Source organism: Manis javanica, chromosome 11, assembly GCF_040802235.1.
Source record: "Manis javanica isolate MJ-LG chromosome 11, MJ_LKY, whole genome shotgun sequence".
NCBI lineage: Eukaryota > Metazoa > Chordata > Mammalia > Pholidota > Manidae > Manis > Manis javanica.
In genome coordinates, this window is record NC_133166.1 from 17,290,698 (window position 1) to 17,318,375 (window position 27,678).

Below are 27,678 nucleotides of genomic sequence, written 5' to 3' on the forward strand. Positions count from 1 at the left end.
ATAGATCATATAGAGTCCATGAAATCATCTCAATGTGGGAATGTTTTTCAGATAAACATACTTCAGGCATCTGGACTGATGACAGGGCTCCCAGGAGGCAGACAGGGCATTTATTTGAGCACCTGAGTTAATCTTCAGAATTAGGTTCTATTTCTCCTTCAGTCCTTTGAATTATTTCCCTGCGTTTATAGTAAGTATTGTGATTAGGGAAGAGAAGCCAGGCTCCAGAAGGGCCCCATGCCCACCTTATCTCGTACCTTACAAGTAGCTTTTCATGATATTTGTTCATGACAAAAAAATTCCAGAAAGCACTGGCTTTGGGGCTTTTGTTTCATGTATATCCACAATCTGAATACCTTAGTCAGGTACAGTGGGGCAGGAAGCCCTACCTGACATTTCCAACCCTTTGTCTTTTCCTGTGGTCTTAAAATGTCGGAAATAGAAGGGAAACTGAAGATCCACAGATTCAACTTTCGTGCTTTATAAATGAGGAAACCGTGGCCCAGAGCAGAAAAGTGTTCTCCTCTGCTCAAGTTCACATGCTCAACTGACTGACTAGAGATGGAGCTGAAGTACTATCCAGCTCTCCATGATCCACTCTTTCCTCCAGTGCAGCTCACTAAATTGTAACCACATTCCATAGCCATCATTAACAGTGTAGTGCAGTGTTTCCCAAATTGGAATCTCATATGTCCTGTAGCAGTTGAGTCTTGTATCCCTGCATTCCACTCCAAACCTCCCAAGTCTGAATCTCTATTGAACGTGGAACCTGGGAACATCTGCATTTGAGCAGGTGTCTCTATGATTTTGATGCGCACTAAAGTTTTAGATACCACCCGTTGAAGCAAGGAAGGAACAGTCAGGTGTGTGCTTAAGTATGAAATCAGGTTTTTAGGGAAGCCATAGCCCAAGAGCCTTCTAATTCTTCCATTACTTGAGTGAGGGAGGCTGATGAGAGAAGCCTTTTTCCTAGACAAAAGGAAACAGTTTACTATATTCATGGGCATTGTTTGTCTACCCTTCCCCCAACTTTGCTCCGTTTTCTCTGGTAACCTTTTGCTTAATTCATTGCTTTAAATTCAGCCTAGATCAGCATTCAAGGACATGAAAGAGACTTCCCTCGCTGGAATGACCTTTGTTTCTCCCAAATACAAAGGGCTGGCAACAACTCATTTGTTGTGGATGGCAGAGGTAATTCCACTAATGGATTCCCTGAGTCCACTGCAAAAGGATTGACCTGGTCTTTGGAGAATCAGTCTCCTAGGATTCAGTCAGTGTAATCACTGATACAGGGTCCTTCATTTCCCAGATGTGATCTTTTGCCCCTCACATATGTCAAATGCATTTTATCCCTTCGTTTTTTATGCAGGCAAGGCAAAGAATGGGCAGCGTGCCCTGTGAGCTTGTCAGAGAGGTGTGGTGGAGGTTCATGTTCCCGCTCTAAGTCATACAGCCCACTGACTTGCTCCAGCAGGAAATCCTGGGAGTCTTTCATTAATCTTCCTTGTCCCATCAGTCTGTCACCAAGATCAGTCATCTCAGCCTCTGAAATAGAGGATATATGTCCTTCACCGCTGTCCTAGTCCAATTCACCGTTATTTCTTGAGCAGCTGTCCACCTGGGCTCCCTGCTCATACTCTTTCCCCCTTCACTCCATTTGCCACAAGCCAGAATGATATTTTAAAAATGTAAATGTAAAAAAAATGTAAAAGCATCCAGTGGTCTCATTTTCTATTTGAAAAATACAGAAGTATATGTATTAAGATGTGAAAGTTCTGTTATTTCATTTCTCTTATATACCTACTTTCCTCCACAGGGAAGGGTTGCTAACAGTTTGGAATTCTGAGCATTTGTAAAACCCAAATGTGTGTGTGCATGTATGTATGTACATATATGTATATGTGTATACACACACATACATATGTGGTGGTGTACATATGTGTGTGTCCATAAACATGCAATTTTTAATATAAATAGGATCAGCTAATTGTTTCCAAGCTTGTTTCTTCAATAACTGATATATCAGTTTATTTATGCCCCTGTTGAGGGATCTTGTCCTACCTAAGATAAAATCTGAACTTCCTAAAATGGCCTATAAGGGTCCATTGTGATTTGTTCCTACATTTCCCTTGGGCTATGTCTTGCCAATGGGTTTCAGCCCTGGACAGGTTCACTATGGATTCAGTGTGACCAAAGAAATGACAGTAGAACGTTCTTGGGGTGAAAGGGTTACACCCAACTTTATTTCCACGGTGGCAGGTCAGTCACTAGAATCCGGTCCACTCAGAGGAAGCGAGTCTGTATGCAGCAAGCCAGTCTCTGCCTCTGGGCCTCTCTACCCCTGCAGCCATCTCAGTCTCTGTCCTTGTCGCTTCCACCGCTCCAGTCTCATCTCTGCTCTCCTGTAGCCTTGCAGCCATGCCACCGTGTCACCCAGAGCACTGGCGGAGCTCTTCATATATAGAGTCAGTAACAACATATTGCCCACATGTGTGGAGTGAGCCAGCTGACCAGGGCCAGGTGAGAATCCTGGCCACAGAAACCTTCACTTTACCCACAGGCTGCCTTCCACTTTGCCCCGTGTGCTTCAGCCATGACCTCCTGTCAGGTCCTCCCATCAGCCAAGCATTATTCCTTTTCAGGGCTTTTGCACATGCTGTTCCCTCTGCCTGGGTGCTTGCCTACATATATGACAGTTTCCACACAGCGCACTGGGCCCTTGAAAACACATGTGCACACCCACATGAAGCATACTTACACACAGAGTAAGGATTCTGCATTTATTCATGCTGCAGATATTTGCAGTTATTGTGATTGATCATGCTCCCAGGCAGAGTGCGTCTGTGTTCATACCGCCATCAGAGCACTGACCTCAGCATACTGGGCAACCTGTGTACTGTGCCTGTCTGTCCTTTTCATAGATGATAAGGTCCTAAAGGATCTGGCACCAATAGGTTTGATAAATGTTGATTGAGTGATAGGGAGGAAGGGGAATTAATACTAATGAAAAAGAAATTGGAGGAAACAGAAAGTGGATAGAATAATGAATATGACAGAGCATGTGGAAAAGATCCCGAGTTACTCTTGTATTCACACACTGGTTCTGGACCTGGGTATAGGACACATGCTTACAATCAGTGTTGATTAGATAGTGACGTAACCTGCCTCAAATGAGAAAAGAGTATTGAGTTACCTAAGTGAAAATGGGAAGGCCTGGCTTCAGGATCAGCTTAATTTAGCACTCACATTTCTTTTTAACTCTACTCTCTTGGTTGGCTATTCCGAGACTCCAAATGGTGGTCTGCGGCTTCAGGATCCTATCATCATGACTTTCTGCCCCATGAAAGAGACAGCTCCTTTGAGTGACCCAAACAAAAGTCCTGAAGTTGAATCTTAATGACTAATTGGATGGATTAGGTGCCCATCACTGAACCAATTGCTGGACAAAATGACCTAATTGGCTTAATTTAGGCTCCTGTGTTTCCCAAGTGACCTTTTCTGTTTATGGTGTCTATATACCATTTCATGCAGGACAGAGATGGTTAGAATCCTGGAACTGATAGAGTAGATCATCTGACTGAGAGGTTTGTTTTTTTTTACCCAAAGAAGAGCAAATAGATATTCTTTCCTTTTGTTGGTTTGGTTATACACTGCTTTGAAGAGCTATATAGTACATAACATACAATTGCCTATTAGGCCTGTACAAGTGCCTATTAGGCACTTGCTAAGAGCTGGAGATACAAAATCCCCTGACCTCAGAATATAGCAGTCTTGTACTAAAATAAAATTCATTTTGTGCCCTAGGACAAATAAGGTTCATTAGAGTCAGAGAGAAGCTTTAATACTGAGGTGTAAGAGCCAGAATCATATAATGCTGCCCTTTCTTAAGGGATTTGGATTTGAGGAGAGGACATAATTTTGAATGAGGAGCTGAGACCTTGATTCCAATCCCTCTGTTGCCGTGACCCAGTAACTGTGAGCCTGACCTTTTATAAACTCTGTGGCCAGTGTTTCTCAGTGTGGTCAGCAGTTTATCTGCATTAGCTTCTCTTCAAGTTCTTTCTGGACCTTAGCCCTGACCCAGACCAGAAGATCTGGTTAACCTCCAAAAAAAACCTCATTTTCCTCACCTGTAAACAGGGGATCATAGTTGCCTTGCAGCACTGGGTTGAAGATGAAACGTGATAATGGGTAGAAAGGGCATAGCATGCAGCAGGAACTCAGCAAATACTATTTTTTCCCCCTCCCTCAGAGTATAAAGTCACTATGGCCCAGAGTAGTTGAAGGATTCCTAGAGGAAGGATAGCAAGAAGCCCTGCCTCCCTGAGGAAGTGTTCTTTGAGAAGTGTGTGGCTGTTGTATGACCTGATTATTGTTTGCTTTTAACTGTTACGGGACATAGGATTGGCCTAGTGTATTTCATGCTGCAATATATTGAGATATAGTTATACACCATGTACTCACAAGTCAGAGCAAATTGTTGATGTCTTTTGTGATTGAGCTGGAATTCAAGCTATATGACCACTTGGGGGTTTCGCTGGGAAAGGTGAGTGAGTGAGTGAGTGAGTGAGTGAGTGAGTGAGTGAGTGAGTGTATGTGTGTGTGATTGGTGAATTTTTTTAATATAAAGCAAAGAGCTTTTTGAAGATACAAGTACTATTTTTTTAATATCCCTGACTAATAAGTTTGATATACTGGTATCACCCAGTAACCTCAGTTAGAATCTGGTTATCTAATGTTATTCTCCTTTGACAGGCTCTCCTGAGTCGTTGGCAGTTTTTGGCTTTACCCTCATCAGAAAGAGGGAAGTTAAAAGGACACACCCATTTCTAAGAGTTACATAAAATCCTCTTCCAAGAAATGTCTTAACCCTTCTACAACTTTAGCCACAAGGCAAGTGAGATTTATTATCTGGAAAGATGATTTGAGCCTCTGAGAAGTCCTTAATCACCAAAGAAAGTTCTGTTATCTTCGGTATAATACCTAAGGAAGGGCAAAAAGATACTGGAATTGAGATATTTTTTCATCTGTCAGGGCTAAAACTAAAAGGGTTTTAGATAATATTTGTTCATTGAGAAAAACATATCCCTCTGTTCCAAGAATCTGAGTAATCTGATTAAATGAGATGTTACCATATTAGATTTCCTTGGTTGGAAGTACATAATGCTCTCAAGGTTGGAAGAGACCTCAGTCCCTTGTCTGTCCACTATTCCATTGCATGGGCCCCCTCTTCAGTCTCCCTCCCCACTCCTGGGCCTGGCTAGGGCCAGGAAGCAAATACTGCCCACCACTTTTTCTACATAGTTTTATTGGAACACAGCCACTCTCATTTGCTTACAAATTGTCTATGGTTTCTTCCATGCCACTATAGATTTGAGTAATTGTGACAGACTATATAGCCTTCCAAACTTCCAATATTTACTCTCTGCCCTTTACAGAGAAAGTTTGCTAACTCCTGGCCTAGGCTGTCTCCTCTTCAGAATCTCCGACGCTGAGTAGTTCTCTAGTTTCTAAGAGACCTGGTTTGGACCACTCATTTACAGAAAATTTTTACTTATACTGGGCCCAAATCTGCTTTTCTGTAGTATGCCCTGCTGCCACTAGTTCAATTTTAGTATGTGAGGTCACTGTAAATAGATCAGATTGCCCTTCCACAAGTCAGTCCCTTGGATTTATGGAACACCACAATCGTAACTCCAGGCAGAGCCTCACTGAACCCTGATACCGTAGGATTTCAAGTCTTTTCTTCTCCACCAGAACTGGACACAACACTCCAGCATAAAGCTAAGTTGGGGCCCATCTGAGTTTCTGGGTGCCCAGGACAATAGGATGGAGCCATGGCCTCATTCTACGTGCTTGGAGACCTTGGAATCTAAACCAAAGAGCAGACACAGGTTCCACGGGACATGTACTCTGCTCAGCAGCTAGCTGCGAGTGATGTAGCTTCTGAGACATGGTCTGATGGTTGTGCAATGATTTGTTTTTTTGACTGGATTTGGGTAAAAAAAGAAAAAAGTCACTTCTATTTCATCAGAGAAGGTGGTATATTCTCTTAACCATAGACCCAGCTGGAAGTGTCTTTGTTGACAGTGGCCCCTGTGCCAATACTTCTTTAAGCCCCATTGTTGAATAAAGTGGCTTACGTTGTTTCTCTCTCTCTCTCCTTGCCATCCTCTCTCACTATTGCAGAATATTGCAATAGTTTTCCTGCCTCTTGTTTTTCCTTTCTCAGTTTGTCTTTCTCCTTCTGCTGGATAGGAGCACAGCAACATTATCATTTCTCTGCTCATCTGTACTTCTGTGCTCTGCACTACCAATGAAGATAAAATTTCTTAGGGGTGTGCTCAAGGCTTTCCACACCACCAAACTCTTCCTTTCCTCCTTTTTTTCCAGTTCAAGAGGGACTATTCCACATACTCTGAACCCATCTTGTATTTTCCCATACTTAGGTCTTGGTCCTACTGTGTGCTTTCTAAGAAATGTCCTTTTCTCCCTCCTTCCCAGAATATACCAAACCCTACCTTCTTCATTGTTCATATTCATTCATATTTCTTTCTCTCTCTGTACCTTTCCCCAAACCTACTCCCTAAAAGTTTGATACCCTGCTTCAATGGTCTGCTTTTGTGGTACTTGTGAAAATCTGCTTTTAATTTTAGGGATATGTGTTCGTTATCTTTCTGCAATGTTGTAAACATTGTAAGTTCCTTGAAAGGACAGTTCGGGTCTTGCCTCTTTTCTTTATCCTGCAAAGCATTTAGCAGAATTTGTGCTTGTGTTACTGAATACTGTAGAAGTAGTAGAAGTAGTAGAAGTTACTTCTACTGCAGAAGGAGCTCACTGATTTGGCATGAACAGCGAAGTGATGGGAAGAGCTGAATGGAAGTAGATGACTTTGAAATTGAGAGACTGAAAAGAATGGTGATACCATTAACCAAAAGAGGTAGAACTCAAAGTTGTTGCTGATATGTGGTATGCGGCAAGGAGAACAACAAAACAATGCCTCCTTAATGATGACAGAGTAGAAAGAACAGTGAATAGGAAATCTGGGGGTCTTTTGTTATGATAGCTCTTTTGCCAGTTTCTGGTCTCAGGATTTCATTGGACTGCTTTAGATTCAGTAACTGTGTACCTGGTACCAATCATGCAGAGTCTGGTCCTAGGTGCTTTCACATTTACTAATTTTACTTAATTCCCAAAGCAGTATTATTGGTTTTGTATTTTTCTTCTTTTATATATTTGGCTATTGAGACTTAACAAAAGTTAAAAAATGTGTCCAAGGTTGTAGAGCAAGACCTAGGACTACATTTGGGTCCTTCCCCTCTAATTTCAAATTTTTCTCAACACACTCTGCATCATCTGTCTCATTCTGCTTCCCTTACTTCTTTGCATTTGTGCCTCTTGGTTTGAGTTTTTGTTGATTTGAATTAATAGGGTTCCCTTGACCTGAATGTGTTACACCAGTAATAAGGCAAAAAGTGATATCCTTTTTCCTTCTTCAGATTTTCTATTTGACCTTCTAAAGAATTTAATGTAGTTTATAATTCAAACTAGAAAAAATAGTTCCATGATGAGATGTTCAAACATAAGTATACTTGTATTTTAATGAGATATGGCAAATTAGTTCAATAAATAGAAGTACAACACAGAAGGAAGGCCCTTTACAAGGATCTGGGGAAGAGGAAGATAAAACCTTCTGTTCTGAAAGAGGTCTAGATGTCAGAATCTTGGATAAAGGATGATGAAAAATGGTGATACATTGGGATAGCATTCAAATATAAGCAAACTTTGGAGAATTTAGAAAAAAAGGAAGATCGAGAAGTTCTTTAGACAGAGTGAAATTGAGAGTATAGAGGTAGAAAAGCACCAAGCATATTTAGGACACTGAAAATTCTACTTCATTTGAATGGTAACAAAGCATATATATATATATATATATATGAAAGTACATGTATAAGCATATATGTAAATAAAAAGGTAGAGATGAGATGGAAAGGTAGGTTTGAGCTAGATTGTTTAGGCCTTAAAACAGCCATAGAACCCAAGAGTCCAACAGATGTAATGGATAAACAAAATGGGTTATATGCATACAATGGAATTTTCTTTCTTTTTTTTTCTATTGAGGTAAAAACAGAGTTTATTGTCTGTGTTTTCTTCTAGGAGTTCTATGGTTTCAGGTCTTATAATTTAGTTTTCTAATTCATTTTTAATTTAGTTTTGTGTATGTGTAAGACAGTGATCCAGGTTCATTGTTTTGCATATAGCTGTCTAGTTTGCCCAGCACCATTTATTAGAGACTGTCTTTTCCCTGATGTATATTCTTACCTCCTTTATGATCTATTAATTGACCATATAAGTTGTGTTTATTCCTGGGCTCTCTATTCTGTTTCACTGATATAGGTGTCCATTTTTGTGCCAGTACTATACTATTTTGATTACTGTAGCTTTGAAGTATAGTTTGAAATCAGGTAGTTTGTTACCTCCTGCTTTGTTCTTCTTTCACAAGATTGCTTTGGCTATTTGGGGTTTGGCTACTAGGATTATTTGCTAGTTCTGTGAAAAATGCTGTTGGTATTTTGATAGGGACTGCATTGAATCTGTAGATTGCTTTGGGCACTATGGTAATTTTAACAATACTAATTCTTCCTATCCATGAGCATGGAATATCTTTCCATTTATCTGTGTTGTCTTCAATTTCTTTCATCAATGACTTAGAGTTTTCCAAGTGAGGTCTTTCACCTCTTTGGTTAAATTTATCCCTGGGTTATATACAGTGGAATTTTATTCAACCTTAAAAGGAATTGAAATTCTAATGTGGATTAATGTTGACATCATGGTAAGTGAAATAAGCCAGTCACAGCAGGACAAATGTTGTATGATTCCACATATATTAGTCAAATTCATAAGGACAGAAAGTAGAATGGTGGTTTTAAGGGGCTGGGCATAAAGGGGAATGGGGAGTTAGTGTTTAATGGGTGCAGAATTTCAGTTGGGGAAAAGAAAACGCTCTGGAGGATGGTACTGCTGTCTATACAATAATGTAATGTTAATGCCATAGAACTGTACACTTAAAATGGGAAATTTTATATTATGTATGTTTTACCACATTGAAAATAAATTTTTAATTAAAAAATGAAGCCACAGAATTTGGACTTTGATATGCAGGTGATGGGGAGCCATTAATTTTTGGATAGTGGGTGGAGTAATGTGGTCAGAGCTTTACTCTGATTAAGTTGGAAGCATTTATAAGTGTTAAATTAGGATAACTGGTTAGGAAACTATGACAATAGTCCAGACCATATGTAACAAGCCCTTGAAATGGGGAGTGCAGAAAGGCAGACATGACAGGAGTTATTATGACTAATGTTGCAATGAACATACTTGTACATGTGTTTTGATGAATACATGGACACAGTCATTTGGGGTATGTACCTAGGAGAAGAACTGCAGGGTTTGCGGGGGTGAGTATATTCAGCCTTAGTAGATACTGCCATAGTTTTCCAAAGTGGTTATACTAGCTTACACTCCTACTAACAAATATGAGAGTTTTAGTTCCTCCATAACCATCCCATTACTTATTATTGTCAGTATTTTTCATTATAATTCTTCTGGTGGTTGTGTAGTAGTGTTAATTTGCATTTCCCTAATAGCTAATGAAGTAGAGGTCTTTTTATATGTTTATTACCATTTGGATGTCTTCTTTTCTATAGTGCTTATTAAAATCTTTTGCCCATTCTTCTATTGGGTGGTCTTTTTCTTGCTAATTTATAGATGTTTTTATATATTCTAAATGTAAATCCTTCATTTGATATATGTATGGTAAATATCTCCTTTCAGATTCTTGGCATGGGCTTTTCATCGTTTTAATGATTCATCCTCTTTTGATGACCAGGAATTAAATTTAATGTAGTACAATTACTTTTTCTCTTGTGTATTTCTCTTGTGAATACCTTTTGTATATTCAAGAAATCTTTGCCTACCCCAAAGTCATGAAGATATTTTCCTCTAAATGCTTTATTGTTATATCTCCCACAGTTGGGTATATAATCTGAAATTAATTTTCACCTTAATGTGAAATAAGGATCAAGAATCTTTCTTTTACCATGGTTACTGAATTGAACTAGCATCATTTATTGAAAAGACACTTCTTCCCTCCACAGCACTGCAACATCACCTTTCTCACAAATTTAATAATGATGTGTGTATGGGTATGTTTCTGGATTGTTCTTTTCCATTGACCTGGTTTATTAGTCTATCTTTTAGGCTCTACTTTTAGTTTTCTAAATAAATAGCTTCACTTCTAGTGGTTACCATTTGTTATACCCATTCAGCCCTGGAAGTGAAAAGTAAAATATATTAGTTTTTATTGCAGCATAACAAATCACCCCCAAAATTACTGGCTTCAAGCAACAATATAAATACTTATTATTACACATGGTTTTTGTGAGTTCAGAATTGAGAACAGTGTAGCTTGGTGGATTTGGCTCAGGGTCTCTCATGAAATTGCAATCAAAGAATTGCCTACAGCTGGAGCCATCTGAAGGCTTAACTGTGGCTTAAGGATCTCCTAAGAATGATTTGTTTACACAGTTCACAGGAGGCCTTAGTTCCTAAACATGTGCACTCCTTAATATGGCTTGAATATCCTTACAACATGGAAGCTAATCTAAAGGAGAATAAGAAAGAAGCTGCAGTATCTTTTATGACTTAGCCTTGGAAGTCGCACACTGTCATTTATGCAATATCCTGTTAGTCATCCTTATTCAGAATGGGAGGGGACTGCATAAGGCTATACTAGGAAGTAGAATCCATTGGGGGCTATCTTGGAGGCTGGCTACTACACACACACACACACACACACACAGAGGAGAATTGGGATGGCACATTTTTTGTTTTTTTATTTTTTCTCTGGGAACTTTTATTCCCCAAGGCAGAGAATCATGCCTGCCTTTACAGCCAAGTTTTCCTAGAGCTGATACATAGTTCAGTAGGTTCATAAATGCCAGGTGACACTTAGTTCATTATGTTTTGTGCCCTTCTGCTCAAGAGCCTGAACTCTAAAGCTTATGCATATTTTCACAGTGTGATTCCTTAAGAACTCATTTCCATTCCTGAGTGGAAAAGATTGAGGACCACTTGATCTGGTTATAATATTTATCCAACTGTTAACCTTTCTCTCCATGATCTCTACTTCTCTTCTCAGAGAAATATTCATTTCTTCCTTACAGTTTTCTTTAAATACATTTCCTATCTATGAACATTCTAATTCTCTGTGGTTAGTTTAATTAACCTTTTTACTTTTAGATAATCTTAGATTCACATGTAGTTATAAAAATAATAAAGCTCGCAAGTACCCGTTTCCCACCAATGGTAATATCTTCCAAAATGGTACTACAATATCAGAACAAGGATGTTGCTATTCATACAACCAAGATCCAGAACATTTCCATCACAAGGATCTCCCATTCTGCTCTTTTATAGTCACTCCCACTCTGTCCCCTTCAGACCTTCTCCTCAAACCCTGACAATCAGTGATCTGTCCATTCCTAAATTCTTTCCTTTCAAGAATGTTGTATAAGTGGAATCATACAGTATGTAATCTTTTGGGATGGACTTTTATTCATTCAGCGTAATTCTCTGTAGATTCACTTAGGATTTTTCATGTGTTAATACTTTGTTCCCCTTCTATTGCTGAGTAGTATTGTATGATATGGATGTACCACAGTTTATTTAACCATTTAGGTTTATTTAACCATTGAAGGACATTTAGACTGTTCCAGTTTCAGGCTACTGTAAATAAAACTTACATAAATATTCATGTACAAGCTTTGTATGACTATGAATCTTTATTTCTCTGGGATAAATCCCCCGGAGTGCAATTGCTGTCTAATATAGTAGTTGGATGTTTAGTTTTTTAAGAAACTGCCAAACTTTTTTCTAGAGTGGCTATATCATGTTAGAGCTCACCAGCAATGGTTTGAATGACCCACTTTCTCTGCCTCATTGTCAGTGTTTTCTGTTTTTATGATTTTTTTTTATTTTAACCATTCTGGTAGATCTGTGATAATATCTTATTGTGGTTTAGGTTGTGTTTCCTGAGTGGCTAATGATGTTGAGCACTTTTTCAAGTACTAATTTGACATCTGACCTCTTTAGTGAACTGTCTCTTCATGTCTGTTGCCCATGTCATGATTAGACTGTTAAGGTTTTTTTTCTGACTGTTAAATGTTGAGAGTTTTTTATATGCTCTCAGTATATGTAGTTTGCAAATATTTTCTCCCATTCTGTAGCTTGTCTTTTTATGCTCTTAAAAAAGTCTTCTGCAGAGCAAAAGTTTTACATTTCAGTTGTCTAATTTATAAGCTTTTTCTTTTATGGATTATCCTCTTGGTGTCATGTCTAAGAACTGTTTGCCTAGCCCTCAGTCCAAAAGATTTCCTCTAATTTTTCCCTAAATGTTTTATAGTTTTACATTTAGGTCCATGTTACATTTTGAATTAGTTTTTGTATAAGATGTCAGACTTAGACTGAGGTTCTTTTTATTTCCTACAGAAGCCGAGTTGCTTCAGCACCATTTGTTGAAAATGACACTTTCCTTCCACTGAATTACTTTTTACCTTCGTCAGAAGTCATGTGGGAATGTTTGTGTGAGTCTATTTTTGGGTTTTCTATTCTATTCCATTGTTCCATGGGTCTGTCCCTCTGCCAATACTATATAGTCTTGATTACCATAGTTATCTAATATTTACTGAAATAAATATTTCAGTAGAATCTGGTGAACTGATACCCCCCTCAGCCCCTTATATCTTCTTTTTCAGAATTGTCATAGTTTTTGTACTAACTTTGCCTTTCCATATACATTTTAGAATAATTTTGTCTACATTATAAAAACTCTTGCTAGGATTTTGATAGAAATTGTGTAAAACCTGAACATAAATTTGGGGAAATATACTATGTTAAGTCTTCCAATCCATGAACATGGTATACCTCACCATTAAAATTTTTTAAAATTTCTTTCATCAGCATTGTATAGTTTCAGAATAAATGTCCTGTATATATTTTGTTACATTTACACCTATTTTTAAGTGATTATAAATGGCATTGTATCTTCATTTTCTGTTCCACATGTTTATTTACTTGTATATATAGCCAAATAGATTTTTGCATGTTCATCTTGTAACCTGTGACCTTGCTAGACTCACTTACTAATCACAGGAGGGTTTTTTTTCCTCCATTCTTTGGGATTTTCTGTGTGGAAAATCATGTCATCTGCAATTAGGGACAATTTTTTTTCTTTCTTTCCACCTGTATGTCTTTTATATTCACTTCTTGCTTTATTATCCTGACTAGAGCTTTTAGCCCTATGTTGAATAAAAGTGGTGAGAGCAGACATCTTTGCCTCATTCCTGATCTTAGGGGGAAATCATTCAGTCTTTCAATATGAAGTATAATGTTGGTGTTGGTCTTTTGTTGGTGCTTTTTATCAAATTGAGGAAGTTCCCCTGTTCCTATTTTTTTTGAGAGTTTTTATGTTGAATTGGTGTTGAATATTGTCCAGCGTTTTTTTCTGTATTAATTGATGTGACTGTGTAGCTTTTCTTCTTTAGCTTAAACTGATGGATTATACTGATTTTTCTAATACTGAATCAGTTTCATATCCTTGGAATAAACGACACTTGGTTATAATATATAATTCTTTTTATATCTTGCTGAGTTATATTTGTATTTTACATTTAAGTCCGTGATCCATTTTGAGTTAATTTTTGGGAGTGATTTTCTATAAGAACAGTCCTAAAAAAGCATTCTCCTTAATATATTCAAGAGCTATGTTTCCATATTCTCCTTGCATTATACATCAGTAATCTGACAGTAATTTTTCACTTCTCTATCATGGGACAGTTTCAAGCTGAAGTTCCCAGACCCTTTTATGAACATTTACTACGTGGTCACTGCACTTACCAGAATGAAGGGAACAAGATGCTAAAGACCTCATGTCATAGAAAGTCCACAGCATACCTTTATTCTTATTTTCTTTTCTGTAATATTCTTGCTGTTCTCCTTTCCTACTTCCTACTATGAAAGGTTACTTATATTTTTAACTGTATTTATTCATTTAATAAATAATTAAAAAAATAAATTAACATATTGATAGAATGAAAAAAGGCAACAGATCTTTATAGAGTTTCCATACGGGCCAAGCACTCTGCCAGATAATTCTTGGCCACATAGGGCCCTAACCTCAAGATACTCCCAAGCTTAAAGGGAAGGAAGACGTGTACGCAATTGAAATGCCAAGGCTGAGGGAAGAAGTATCAAAGGAAGCTTATGAAGGGATCATAAGCAAGAGCAACAGCCCTACCTCGGGAAGTTAGTAAAGGCCTTCCAGGAAAAGTGGTATTTAAACTGGCACTGATAGGGCATAGGAATTTTCTAGGTAGACAAAGTAAAGTAAAAGGCATTTTAAGAAGAATAAACAGCTTGCACAAAGTCATGCAATTATGTGGCACATTTGGAGAAGAATTTGTTACGCACGTATAAGTTCTAAAAGACCAGGAATTCATGCTGTATCTACAGCATCTAGAACAATGCCTGTAGCATACTAAGCACTGAATAAATATTTGTCATTTGGATGGATGGATGGATGGATGGAATGAAGGAAAGGTAGGAAGGATGGGTGGATGGAAGAAAGGAAAGAAACATGAATGAAGCCGGAGAGATAAGGTGTTCAGTGATAAGAGCCTTGCCTAGTAACATTTAGTAAATGTCTACCGTGGACATTCAAAAAGAAATAGGAAATGTTGTTCCTAGTCTACTTGGGAAGAAACAGCAAATATAAAAATATCTGTAATGTGTTGTTAAAAATGACATGCCATTAAAAGTACATAAAAAGTGTTATAAAGGCTCACAGGAAGTAGAGGTCCATTTCAGCTGAGGGGATCAGAGAAGTTGTCACTGGAGCTAGACTGGAGTTGCTTATGCTTGGTTCAGAATTGTTTGGTATAAAATAAAAAATAGGGTGTTGTGGTAGAAAAGGATGTGAATTTGGGACTAGGCTAGACAGCCTTGCCTGCTCATGTATTTATCAGTGTTTCATAGGCATCCATTTATCAGCCTGTGCTACTTCCTTGAAAGCAGAACCTGGCAGGCTCTGATGTTATCTGTAGCAAACACATTTTCTTGTTTATGGGGTGTCTCTTGTGTGTCTTTGTGCTTGCACCTGCACACCAGTGATTTGGAGATAGTTCTTCCTACAGAGACAAGCACTGAAGGGGATGTATCAACTAAAGCAACAAGCTAAACTAGTAACTTTTAGAAATGTACTTTGCTACCCACACCCTTCCCTGTATATGCATATCTTCAGCATGCATGTGCACAAGTACACACAGAGTTCTGTAAGCAGTGGGCTGGGCAAGATTTTAAGTGACTATAAATAAATAGTACTAATTTTTATTTTTCTCCAACTCTTTCCTATCTGGCTCTACCTCAATCTTCATTTCAGTCTAAGTCCTTTTAGACACCAGTTATATCCTATGACCAACTTGATACTGTAAGGAGTTTATGTAAGAAGGTGATTCATTAATTAATCCAACACACATTACTGATAACCAGCTATGTGTCAGGCACTACATTAAGTACTCAGAATGCAGTATGGGATAAAAAGAACCAATCCCTGCTCTCATGTAATTTATATTCTGGGAACTGGGTATAGACAGTCAACAAAAATGTGGTACTGTAGGTAGTATAAGAGCTGGTGAGACCCAGTATAGCAGAGTAAAGGGGGAAGAGAGGGTGAGAGGTGGGTGGTCAGGAACACCTCTCCAACAATGTGATACTGACATAGAGACTTAAAGGAAAGAATAAGCAGTGGAAATATCTCAGAGAGGAGTATTCCAGGCAGAGGGAACAACTGAAGCAAAGACCCAGAGGCAGCTGTGAGTGGCCAGTGTGGCTAAAGCAGAATAGCCAAGGTGGAGAGTGGCAGATGCTGTGAGAGGTATGCAATGAGGGGCTGTCAGATCAGGCCCCTTGGCCATTGTGAGGACTTCGGCTTTTACAGTGAGTGAGATGGAAAGCCATTGGAGATTTTGTGCAGAGAAATGACAGGGTATGATTTACATCAGCCTCCGTGCTGAGAACAGATTGCAGGATGGAAGGGTGGAAGCAGGAACACTACAGAATGGTAGACTAGACCAGCTGAATAGCAGGGGGGTGTAGAGAAGTGACCACATCATAGACATATTTTGAACTGCTTGAACCAAGAGGTCTGGCTTTCAGATTAGATGTGGAATGTGAAAGAAAGGAGTCAATGATAACATCAAGATTTTTGATCTGAGCAACTGGAAGACTGGAGTTACTATTAACTGAAATGGGAAAGATTGCATGAAAAACAGGAGCACATAAAGTTTGAGAAGCCAATTAATTAATGAACAGTTAGAAGACTATTTAGAGTTCAATAGATGTGTCCGGGCTAGAGAGATAAACTTGGGAATTGTAGCAATTAGATGGCTTTTAAAGCTGTGAAAATGAATAAAATAACCTAGGGAGTGGGTGTAGAAAGAGAAGAGAAAGAGTCAGAGAACTGAGCACTGGGGCATTATGATATTTAGAGGTCAGGGAGATGAGAAGGAACCAGCACAGGAAACTGAAACAGAAAGGCCAGGGAGATAGGAGGAAATGGCGAGTGAGCACTGAAACCAAGTGAAGAAAGTGCTTCAAAGAGGCTGGAATCACAAACTGTTATCAGCTGAGAGATCAAAACCCAAAAGTTGCATTAGCAGCAGTGAAGTCTTTGAGACCTTTAAGTTATTTTAGGTGAGGAGGGGGCTGCCTGATTGGGTTGCTGCTGAGAAGAGAGAAAACTAAGATTAATAGGTAGAAAACTCTGAGTTTCTTCTGTAAAGAGAAGCAGAAAACTGGGCCATAGTTGGAGGGAAATGTGGGATAGAGTGGAGCTTTTAATTTTTTTTTTCCTAAAATGGGAGAGGTTGGTGTCCTGATAGGAATGATCCTAGTAGGGAGGGAAAATGCAGTGACTCCAGAGAGTGGGAGAACTCTTACAATGATGTCCCCGTGTAGGTGAGAGGGATGCACAAATAGAAGGTTGGTCTTGGATTGGATGAACTGTCCATGCTCCCTAGTAACAGACTACTTTGCTACAGATGCAGGCAGTTTTGTAAATTTGTTGATGAATCAGGCACAAACGCTTATATTTTCTCATGAAGCAAAAGAATGAAGGTGTTAGAGGTTTAACAGGAGCGTTCAGAGACTGTTGCCAAACAGTAAGAGAAAATCATGGACTAGGTAATACAGTAGGATTGTTGGCAGCATGAGGGTCCACCTGAATTTAAGTGAGGCCTTAAGAGTCTCACAGAGTTGTATGATTTTCTCAAGCTCTGTACAGCTCAATGGGAACAGGCAGAGTGGACAGAGCATTGGACTTAGCAGGGTTTGTGGCTTTCCCAGATAGATAAGAGAAGTAGAGAAAGAAGCCAGGGAATGATTATAATGGTGGATCACCCAAAGTTGGGTATGGAAGGAAGTGAGGACAGGGATTAGAATGTGAGAGTGAAAGGATTAATGGAGGGGAGGACCCAGTGGGGACTGGAGAATTATGGTAATAATCAAATCCTTGGCATTTGTAGTGCTTCAGGGTTGTATATAAAGTGCTCTGGGTGCATTACATGATAAATACCCTATAAGGCAGGCAGAGCCAATGGTGGTGATGTTGATCCTTATTCTATAGATGAGACAAAATCCAAAAAGTTAGATGACTTAATCTGAAAATTACGCAGCAAGTCAGTGGTAAAGCATGCATTCTATCTTAAATCTTTTTACTGCTTTGTGTGGTGTCTGCTCCCAGGTTACTCATATTTGTTGAAGAGATGGAATGTAGAAGACAATTTAAGGGAATATGTAATCAAGTGTTAAATTCTATAGAATGGAATGATACAAGGAATTTACTCATTAGTAATATATATTGAGTGCTTAGTATGTGCAAGGCTCTATAATGAGTACTAGGGATAGAGCGGTGATGGGAAAAATCCTAACATTAGGTACTGCAAAGAAGTTTTAGAATGGTTTCTGTGTGATTCTTCTAAGGCATCATGATTTGATAAAAGCACAATGTAGAAAAAGTTAGAAAAGTTGTTTTTCTGCTACTTGCTATGTGTGACATTGTGGCTTCAACTCACCATGTCTGAGCAGGGGTGCCTTTCTGTAAACTGAGATGTTATGGTTTTGCAAGTTCCACTCTGACTAAAAGTACTAAGAGTTTTAAGTCTGTATTCTAGCAGCCTAATGGAATAATTGCTTTAAATTGTTTTAGTTCTCCTCTAACTTCCTGATCAAAAAGTAGAAACGCCGTATCTCATTTTATAGTGATAAGACCTTGTTCCGTAGTGAAATGCTGCATGCACCTGCATTCTAAACCCCTCCCCCGTTTTTGAAACCCTGGAGCAATATAAACAGGAGACAAAGGCTTGCTCAGCCTGCAGGAGTAACAGTCCCCGTCTGGAGCCTGGTGATACTGAGGACCAGTGGGAAGCTTCAAATCACCTGATGACAGTTTCTCCCTCTTCTGACTCCTTTCTGTTCAGGCCTGGAAGAAACGCTGGTTTATCCTGCGGAGTGGCCGGATGAGCGGTGACCCAGATGTTCTGGAATACTACAAGAATGATCACTCCAAGAAGCCCCTTCGTATCATCAACCTGAACTTCTGTGAGCAGGTGGATGCAGGCCTGACCTTCAACAAGAAGGAGCTGCAGGATAGTTTCGTATTTGACATCAAGACCAGTGAGCGCACCTTTTACCTGGTGGCCGAGACAGAGGAGGACATGAATAAGTGGGTCCAGAGCATCTGCCAGATCTGTGGCTTCAATCAGGCTGAGGAGAGCACAGGTATGAGACTTCTTAGAAGGGGAGAGGTGCTTCCTGCAGGAGGCTTGGCATGTGGGGCTAAGATGAATGCCTTCAGATTCCTTAAGCAAGAAGAGCAGGCTGTAGCTAAAAGCCTTCCTCCTTGCCAGAGTAGTAATAGGCGGAGGGTAAGCGTGTGCAGGGTTGATCAAATATTGGAGGAAAGGGAAGGCTAAGTGAGTGGGGTTTTGCTGAAGCTGAAGGTATTTTGTGGTTCTTCAGGTACCCCGGGCCCACTCCGTGGCTCAGCCCTGCATGTTTCTCCCCTTCCCTCAGCTGTCTAGCACTGCCCCGTTACCTACAGCTACCCCGTAGGGCAGCTCACCCCTTCACCCCTTCTCTGGTCCTTCTCTGTGTGTCCTGGCCCATCTGTTTCAGACCATCCCACACAGTTACATTTGCACCTTTTTTGTGTGTGTGATTATTATTTATGTATAATCAGTGTTCATTTATATTCACTTGTGAAGGGACAGGTGAGAAGGGGAAATACTGATTTATGTTTGGGATTTGTTACCCTTCACAAAAAAAGTAGTTCAACTTTTTGAAATGGGTTTTAAATTGCAAAAATTCCCTTTTGTATCCCCAACTCGGGGATGATTGAAGAGCAGGTCTTTTCTGAGGCGGGTAGAGAGCCAATTCCTTAGTTCTTAAAACTGGTTGCACAACAGAATTAGGAAGAGCATTTTTAAATGTCAATGACAAGGACCCACACCAAATCAGTTTACTAAGAATCTCAGGGACAGGACCTAGACATTAGTGTCCTTTAAAAGCTTCATTCTGAGTATCATGGGTCTGAGGCTCAGCAACCATTTTCTGTAAAGATTTGAAGTCCATGTATAGTCCCTGTTTCATATTCCTGCCTTTAAATTTTTTACAACCCTTTAAAAACATAAAAACCACTCTTAGCTCATCAGCAACATTGACATCTGGGAACCTGTTAGATATGCAAATTCTTGGACCCCAGCCCAGACTTACTGATTCAAAAACACTGGGGATGCAGCCCAGCAATCTGTGTTTTAAAAAACCCACCACATGATTCTGATGCACAGTTATGTTTAAGAACCACTGGTCTAGGTTCTTACTGCTGAGAGTGGGGCTGTAGACCAGCAGCCTCAGCCTCTCCCAGGAACTTGTTAGAAAGGCAGAGGACTTCCACTCAGACTTACAGAATCATAATTTTTAAAACTTCTCTTTTTTTTTTATTAAACAGTCATTGATATACCATCATTTGTTCGTTTCAAATGTACATCAGAGTGGTTCAACTTATATTATGACTGTGAATTATTGTGCCCTTTTATCCCCCTTTTCCTCTCCCCATCTGTGCCCACCGGAACCTCTCCCACTTGGTAACCACTAATCACTTCCTCAGTGTCTGAGTCTACTGCTTTTGTTCCTTCTGTTTTGCTTTGTTTTTATATTCGACAAACAAGTGAAATCATATGGTATTTGTCTTTCTCCACCTGGCTTATTTTACTAATCATAATACCATGTTGTTGCAAATGGGAGGATTTCTTTTCTTTATATGGCTGAACAATTGCAATAATGTGTTGATAAACATAGGGGTACATACATCTTTTTGAATCAGGGATTTTGTTTTCATTAGGCAAATTCCTAGGAGTGAAATTACCGGGTTGAATAGTGTTTCAATTTTTAGTTTTTGAGGAACCTGCATACTGCTTTCCAGAGCAGTTGTACCAGTTTACATTCCCACCAACAATGTAGGAGGAGGGTGTTCAGTTCCCCCTCTTTCTCCACGTCCTTGTCAGCATTTGTTGTTTGTTATCTTTTGGATACTGGCCATTCTAACCAGTGTGAGGTGATATCACATAGTGGTGTTAATTTGCATTTCCCTAATGATTAGCAATGTGGAGCATCTTTTCATGTACCTGTTGGCCATTTGTATTACTTTGGAGAAGTGTCTGTTCCAGGTTCTTTGGCCATTTCTTAATTGGGTTTTTTTGAATGTTGAGGTATATGAGTTCTTTATATATTTTGGATGTTAACCCCTTATCAGATGAGTCATTTATGAATTTATTCTAACATACTGTAGGGTGCCTTTTGTTCTGCTGGTGGTGCCCTTGGCTGTACAGAAGCTTTTTAGTTTGATGTAGTTACATTTATTCATTTTTATTTTGTTTCTCTTGCCTGAGGAGATGTGTCCAGGAAAAAAATTGCTCACACTTATAGTCAAAGAGATTTTTGCCTATGATTTCCTCCAAGAGTTTTATGGTTTCATTACTTACATTCAGGTCTTTGATCCATTTTGAGTTTACTTTCATGTATGGAGTTAGACAATAATTGAGCTTCATGCTCTTACATGTAGCTGTCCAGTTTTGCCAACACCAGTTGTTGAAGAGGCTGTCATTTCCCCATTGTATATCCATGGCTCCTTTATATTATTGACCATATATGCTTGGGTTTATATCTGGGCTTTCTAGTCTGTTCCACTGGTCTATGGGTCTGTTCTTGTGCCAGTACCAAATTGTCTTGATTACTGTGGCTTTGTAGTAGAGCTTGAAGTCAGGAAGCATAATTCCTCCTACTTTATTCTTCCTTCTCAGGATTGCTTTGGTTATTCGGGGTCTTTTGTAGTTCCATATGAATTTTAGAACTATTTGCTCTAGTTCATTGAAGAATGTTGTTGGTATTTTGATAGGTGTTGCATTGAATCTGTAGATTGCTTTAGGCAGGATGGCCATTTTGATTATACTAATTTCCAATCCATGAGCATGGGATTTATTTCCATTTATTGGTGTCTTCTTTAATTTCTCTCATGAGTGTCTTGTAGTTTTTAGAGTACAGGTCTTTCACCAACTTTGTTAGGTTCCTTCCTAGGTATTTTATTCTTCTTGATGCAATTGTAAATGGAGCGCTTTTCCTGATTTCACTTTCTGCTAGTTCATTGTTACTATATAGGAGTGTGACAGATTCCTGGGTATTAATTTTGTATCCTGCAACTTTGCTGAATTCAATGATTAGTTCTAGTAGTTTTTTGCTGGAGTCTTTAGGGTTTTCTATATACAATATCATGTCATCTGCAAATGCTGACAGTTTAACTTCTTCCTTACCAATTTGGATGCATTTTATTTCTTTGTGTTGTCTGATTGCTGTGGCTAGGACCTCCAGTACTATGTTGAATAAAAGTGGTGAGAGTGGGCATTCTTGTCTTGTTCTTGATCTTAGAGGAAAAGCTTTCAGCTTTCCACTATTAAGTATGATATTGGCTATGGGTTTGTCATATATGGCCTTTGTTATTTGAGGTATGTAACCTCTATGCCCATTTTGTTGAGATATCATGAATCGATGTTGAATTTCTTCAAATGCTTTTTCAGCATCTATTGAGATGACCATATGGTTTTTATCCTTTTTTTTTTGCTACTGTGGTGTATGACTTTGATTGATTTATGAATTATACCATCCTTGCATCCCTGGAATAAATCCTACTTGGTCATAATAGATGATCTTTTTTATGTATTTTTGAATTTGGTTTGCTAATATTTTGTTGAATATTTTTGCATCCAAGTTCATTAGGGATATTGATGTGTTATTTTCTTTTTCTGTGGTGTCTTTGTCTGGTTTTGGTATTAGAGTGATGCTGGCCTCATAGAATGAGTTTAGAAGTATTACTTCTTCTTTTACTTTTGGAATGCTTTAAGGAGGATTGGTATTAGCTTGTCTTTAAATATTTTGTAAAATTCAGCTGTGAATTCAACTGGACCTGAGATTTTTGTTTTTTGGAAGTTTTTTGATTACCAGTTTAATTTCTTTCCTGATAATTGGTCTGTCCAGATTTTCTTTTTCTTCCTGGGTCATCCTTGGAAGGTTGTATTTTTCTAGGAAGTCGTCCATTCCTTCTATGTTGTCCAATTTATTGGCATATAATTTTTCATAGTGTTCTCTAATAAATCTTTGTATTTCTGTGGTATCTGTTTTGATTATTTCTTCTTCTTTTCTTATTCTGTTTATGTGTGTACTGTCTGTTTTTATTAATATGTCTGGCTAGGGGGTTACCTATTTTGTTTATTTTCTCAAAGAACCAGCTCCTATTTTCATTGACATTTTTCCTATTATTTTTTTCTTCTCCATTTTATTTATTTCTGCTCTGATCTTTATCATGTCCCTCCTTCTACTGACTTTGGGCTTCATTTTTTCTTCTTTTTCTAGTTTCTTTAATTATGATTTTAGGCTGTTTATTTGGGATTGTTCTTGTTTTTTGAGGTAAACCTGTACTGCTGTGTACTTTCCTCTAAGAACTGCCTTTGCTGCATCCCACAGATTTTTTGGGCTGTTATGTTTTTGTTTTCATTTGTCTCCATGTATTGCTTGATTTCTGTTTTAATTTGTTCATTGACCCATTAGTTATTTAGAAGCATGTTGTTTAGCCTCCATGTGTTTGTAGACTTTTTTTGTTTTCTTTGTGTAATATATTTCTAACTTCATACCACTGTGGTCTGAGTAAGCAGCTTGATACAATTTCAATCTTTTTTAATTTATTGAGGCTCCTCTTGTGGCCTAGTATGTAATCTATTCTGGAGAATGTTCCATGTACACTTGAGAAGAATGTGTATCCTGCTGCTTTTGGGTGGAGTGTTCTGTAGATATCTGCTAAGTCCATTTGATCTAATGTATTGTTCAGTGTCTCTGTTTCCTTGTTCATTTTCTGTCTGGTTGATCTGTCTATTGATGTGAGTGGTGTGTTAAAGTCTCCTAAAATGAATGTGTTGCCATCTATTTCCCCCTTTAATTCTGTTAGTATTTGTTTTACATATTTAGCTGCTTCCGTATTGGGTGCATAGATATTTATAATGTTGAACTGATCCTTTTATCATTATGTAATGTCCTTCTTTATCTCTTTCTAATTTCTTTGTTTTGAAATCTATTTTGTCTGATATAAGTATTGCTGCTTCTGTCTTTTTCTCCCTATTATTTTCATGCAATATCTTTTTCCATCCCTTCACTTTTAGTCTGTGTATGTCTTTGGGTCTGAAATGAGTCTCCCATAGGCAACATATAGATGGGTCTTGTTTCTTTATCCATTCTCCCACTTTATGTCTTTTGATTGCTGCATTCAGTTCATTTACATTTAATGTGATTATTGATAGACATGTATTTATTGCCATTTTATTAATTGTTTTCTGGCTGTTTTTTATAACTCCTCTCTGTTCCTTTCTTTCTCTTTTATACTCTTGTTATTGATGGTTTTCTTTAGTGTTGTAATTAGATTTCTCTTTTTGTTTGTTTGTTTGTTTGTTTGTGTCTGTGTGTATTTATTATAGGCTTTCATTTTCTGTTTACCGAAGGTTCAAGGACATCTTCTTTACTCTATAATAGTCTATCTTAACTTGCTGATTACTCTGTTTTAAACACAACCTAAAGGTACTTTTTTTCCTTCTGCTTTTTCCTCCTCCACTTTTTTTGTATTAGATGTCATAATTTGCACATTTTGTATATCCCTTGACTGCTTTGTGTAGTTCATTTCATTTCTTTTGTTTTGTTTTAATTTCATACTTGCTTGATAATTAACTGGTCTACTACCTTCACTGTGGGTTTATTTTCACTAGTGAAAACTAGTTAGCCTTAGGGTCATTTCCATCTACAGCAGTCACTTTAACATATCCTGTAAGACTAGCTTAGTGGTGGTGAATTCCTTCAACTTTTGTGTATGTGGAAATTGTTTAGTACTGGCTTCAAATTTAAATGATAATCTTGCCAGGTAGAGGATTCTTGGTTCGATGTCCTTCTATTTCAGTACATTAAATATGCCACTCCCTCTAGCTTGTAAAGTTCCTACTGAGAAGTCTGCTGTTACCCTTATGGGATTTCCTTTATAAGTAATCTTTTTTCTCTCTCTGGCCGCTTTCAACACTCTCTCCTTATTCTTGATCTTTGCCATATTAATTATTATATGTCTTGGTATTGTCTCCTGCGGTTCCTTTTGTTATGCAATCTCTGCACTTCCATGACCTGGGTGTCTATTCCTTCCCCAGATCAGGGAATTTTTCAAAAATTATTTCCTTAAAGAGACTTTCTGTCCCTTTATCTTCTCTTCTTCTTCTGGTACCCCTATTATGTGAATATTGTTTCACTTGGATTGGTCACATAGCTCTCTTACCATTCTTTCATTTCGAGAGATCCTTTTTTCTCTCTTTTTCTCAGCTTGTTTTCCTGTTCTCTGATTTCCATTTCATTTACCATCTCTACATGTTCTAATCTATTCTTAAATACCTCCATTGTATGTTTCATTTCAGTACTCTATTCTTCAGCTCTGAGTGGCTCTTTTTCAGGTCTTCTATCTCTTTGCTTAAGTCCTCCCTGAGATCTTGAATCCTTTTCTGTAAATCTGTGAGCATGTTTATGACTTTTATTTTGAAATCTTTATCAAGAAGATTAGTTATCTCCATTTCATTTAGCCCTCTTTCTGTGGTTCTGTCCTGTGGTGTTTTTTGTTTTTGTTTTTTGCATCATTTTCCTCTGCTTACTCATTTTGTCAGGGTTTCTGTGTTTCTTCCTTTGTATTAGATAGCTCTACTCTGATTCCTGTCCTATAGAGCAGTCGCTTTATGAAGAATGTGTCCTGTGGTGCCCAGAAGCTCAAAATTCTTTACTTTCTAGTACCTGGTTCTGTTTGGGAGAACCCCAGCTGTTGGTGTGCAGTGGGAGGATGTTTTCTGTGTGCGCTAGCAGTTTGCTTCTTTGTGATCAGCTCAGGAGGTTCTGTTGGACTCGCTGCGGCAAGGCAGCTCTCTGCCTGGCCTGCAACAAGGGCGGAGCTGCAGGGATAATGGGGTGGGTGGGCTGATGTGTGACTCTGTCTGGGCTAGACTGTAGCACCAGGCCTGGACACCCATAGGGAGGAAGGAGCCCCTGGAGCTGGCTCCTGCAGACACCTCCCCTGTTGGTCTGAAATGGAGCCAAGGAAGCTGGGAGAGTCTCCTACTGCCTGCCAGGTCACAAAGTCCCAGGCTGCCACTGGGCCCAGCAGTGCACACAGGGAGGATCCTGAGGGCTATGCTGCCAGAAAGGGGTTTAGAACATTTGGGGCCCCCAGAAGTTCCCATTCTGTTGGGCCAAGGGAGAGTATCCTCCACCTGCCCTTTCTCCTGTGGAGAGAGTTCCGTCCAACCCTCATCCCTCTGGCTCCCCCTCTCACTGCTGGCAGGTCTCTCAAACCTCTGCCTCTGCTCTGGGTCTCAGGACCAGCAGAGCATGCCTGTCCTCCACACTGGCCAGAGTCCCTGCTTCCCAGACTGTTTCACCTATCTATGGTGTCCAACCCCATCAATCACTAGAACACAATGTAATGACGGCCTGTGATCCCAGGACAGATCTCCAAGGCCAGATACGCAGCCCTCCTGGGCTCCTGCTCCCTCCCCATTCCATTCCTCTTTCTCCCGCCTGTAGGGTTGGGGGAAGGCTTGGGTCCCTCTCTTGATCTCAGCTCTGCCACTTTACCCTTTTCTATTGGGTCTTCTCTTCTTCCTCAGGTGTAGGTGGTCTGTTCTGCAGTCTTCAGGTCATTTTCAGGTTTAGTTGTATTTGCTCTGTTTTCTTCTTCTACATGTTTTTGGGAGGAGGTTTCTGTCTTACCTTTCTCCTCCACTATCTTTTAACGGACCAGTCCAAAACTTCTTATTTTGAAATAAGCTTAGGCTTACAGAGGAGTTGCAAAATTGTACAGCAATTTCCCATGTGCCTTTACATCTACTTTCCCTAATGTTAACATCTTATTCATGGATACAGTTATTAAACTGTGCAATTAACATTGACTAGTACAGTACTATTAACTAGAGTTTATTTTGATTTCACCTATATATCTTTATTTATAAAATGTCTTTATTCTGGTCAAGATTTAATCCAGGATACCACATCAGATTTAGTAATTTTGTCTCCAAGTCTCCCCCCAATCTGTGACAGTTCCTCAGTCTTTCTTGTCTTTTCTGACCTTGACACTTTTAAAGAGTGCTGGTTAGGTGTTTTGTAGAATGTCCCACAAGTTGGGCTTGTCTGATGTTTCATAATTAGATTGATGTTAGCAATTTGGGAAGACTACCACAGAGGTGATATGCTTTTCTTAATATTTAATATCAGGGTTCACATGGTGTTGACATGTCTTATTACTAGCCATGTTAACCAGGATCAGTTGGTTAAGGCAGTATTTGCCAAGCTTTTCCACTGTAAAGCTAGTATCTTTGCTTTGTAATTAATAGTTATTTTGAAGGGAATACTTTAATGAGATGCAAATATCCTATTTCTCCTTAAACTTTTGCCCACTAATTTTACCCTTCATCAGTGGATGTTTGCGAGTGTGATAAAATGTTCTGAAATTAGAGAGTTGTGATGGCTAACCTTGTGATGTTTACACAATTTTGTGAATATACTGAAAACTACTGAATTTTGCACTTTAAAATAGTGACATTTATGGTATATAAGTTATACCTCAGTTTGTTTTTAAAGTGCCTCGGACAATGCTGACAACCAGCCAGGTTTGGGACCCCCTAGACTTGGGGCAAACTTCATGGGCATGAGACCTGTGCAGTCTCACGGGGCTCCAAGCTGAACCCTGCACGTGGTTCAACACTCTACTATCACTGTCTTGAAGTTCTTCATTTTTTAAAAATTGTCTGAGTTTAAGGTGTATAACATAACAATTTGGTATATGTATATATATAATGATTATCACAATAAGTTTGGTAAATATATGCATCACCTCACATAGTTATGTTTGGTGGGTTTGTGGTGAGAACTTTTAAGATCTACTCTCTTAGC

The 27,678-nt window shown here is 38.8% G+C and overlaps 1 protein-coding gene across 1 annotated transcript in view; it reads left to right on the forward strand.

Annotated features, from left to right (window-relative positions):
* The window catches only part of GAB2 (GRB2 associated binding protein 2), a 180,052-nt gene that overhangs the window by 108,080 nt on the left and 44,294 nt on the right, over positions 1 to 27,678 (forward strand). The window contains exon 2 of the mRNA XM_073215963.1: positions 18,594 to 18,894. Coding sequence (XP_073072064.1) covers positions 18,594 to 18,894 — 301 coding nt within the window. The remainder of the gene's footprint in view (positions 1 to 18,593; positions 18,895 to 27,678) is intronic.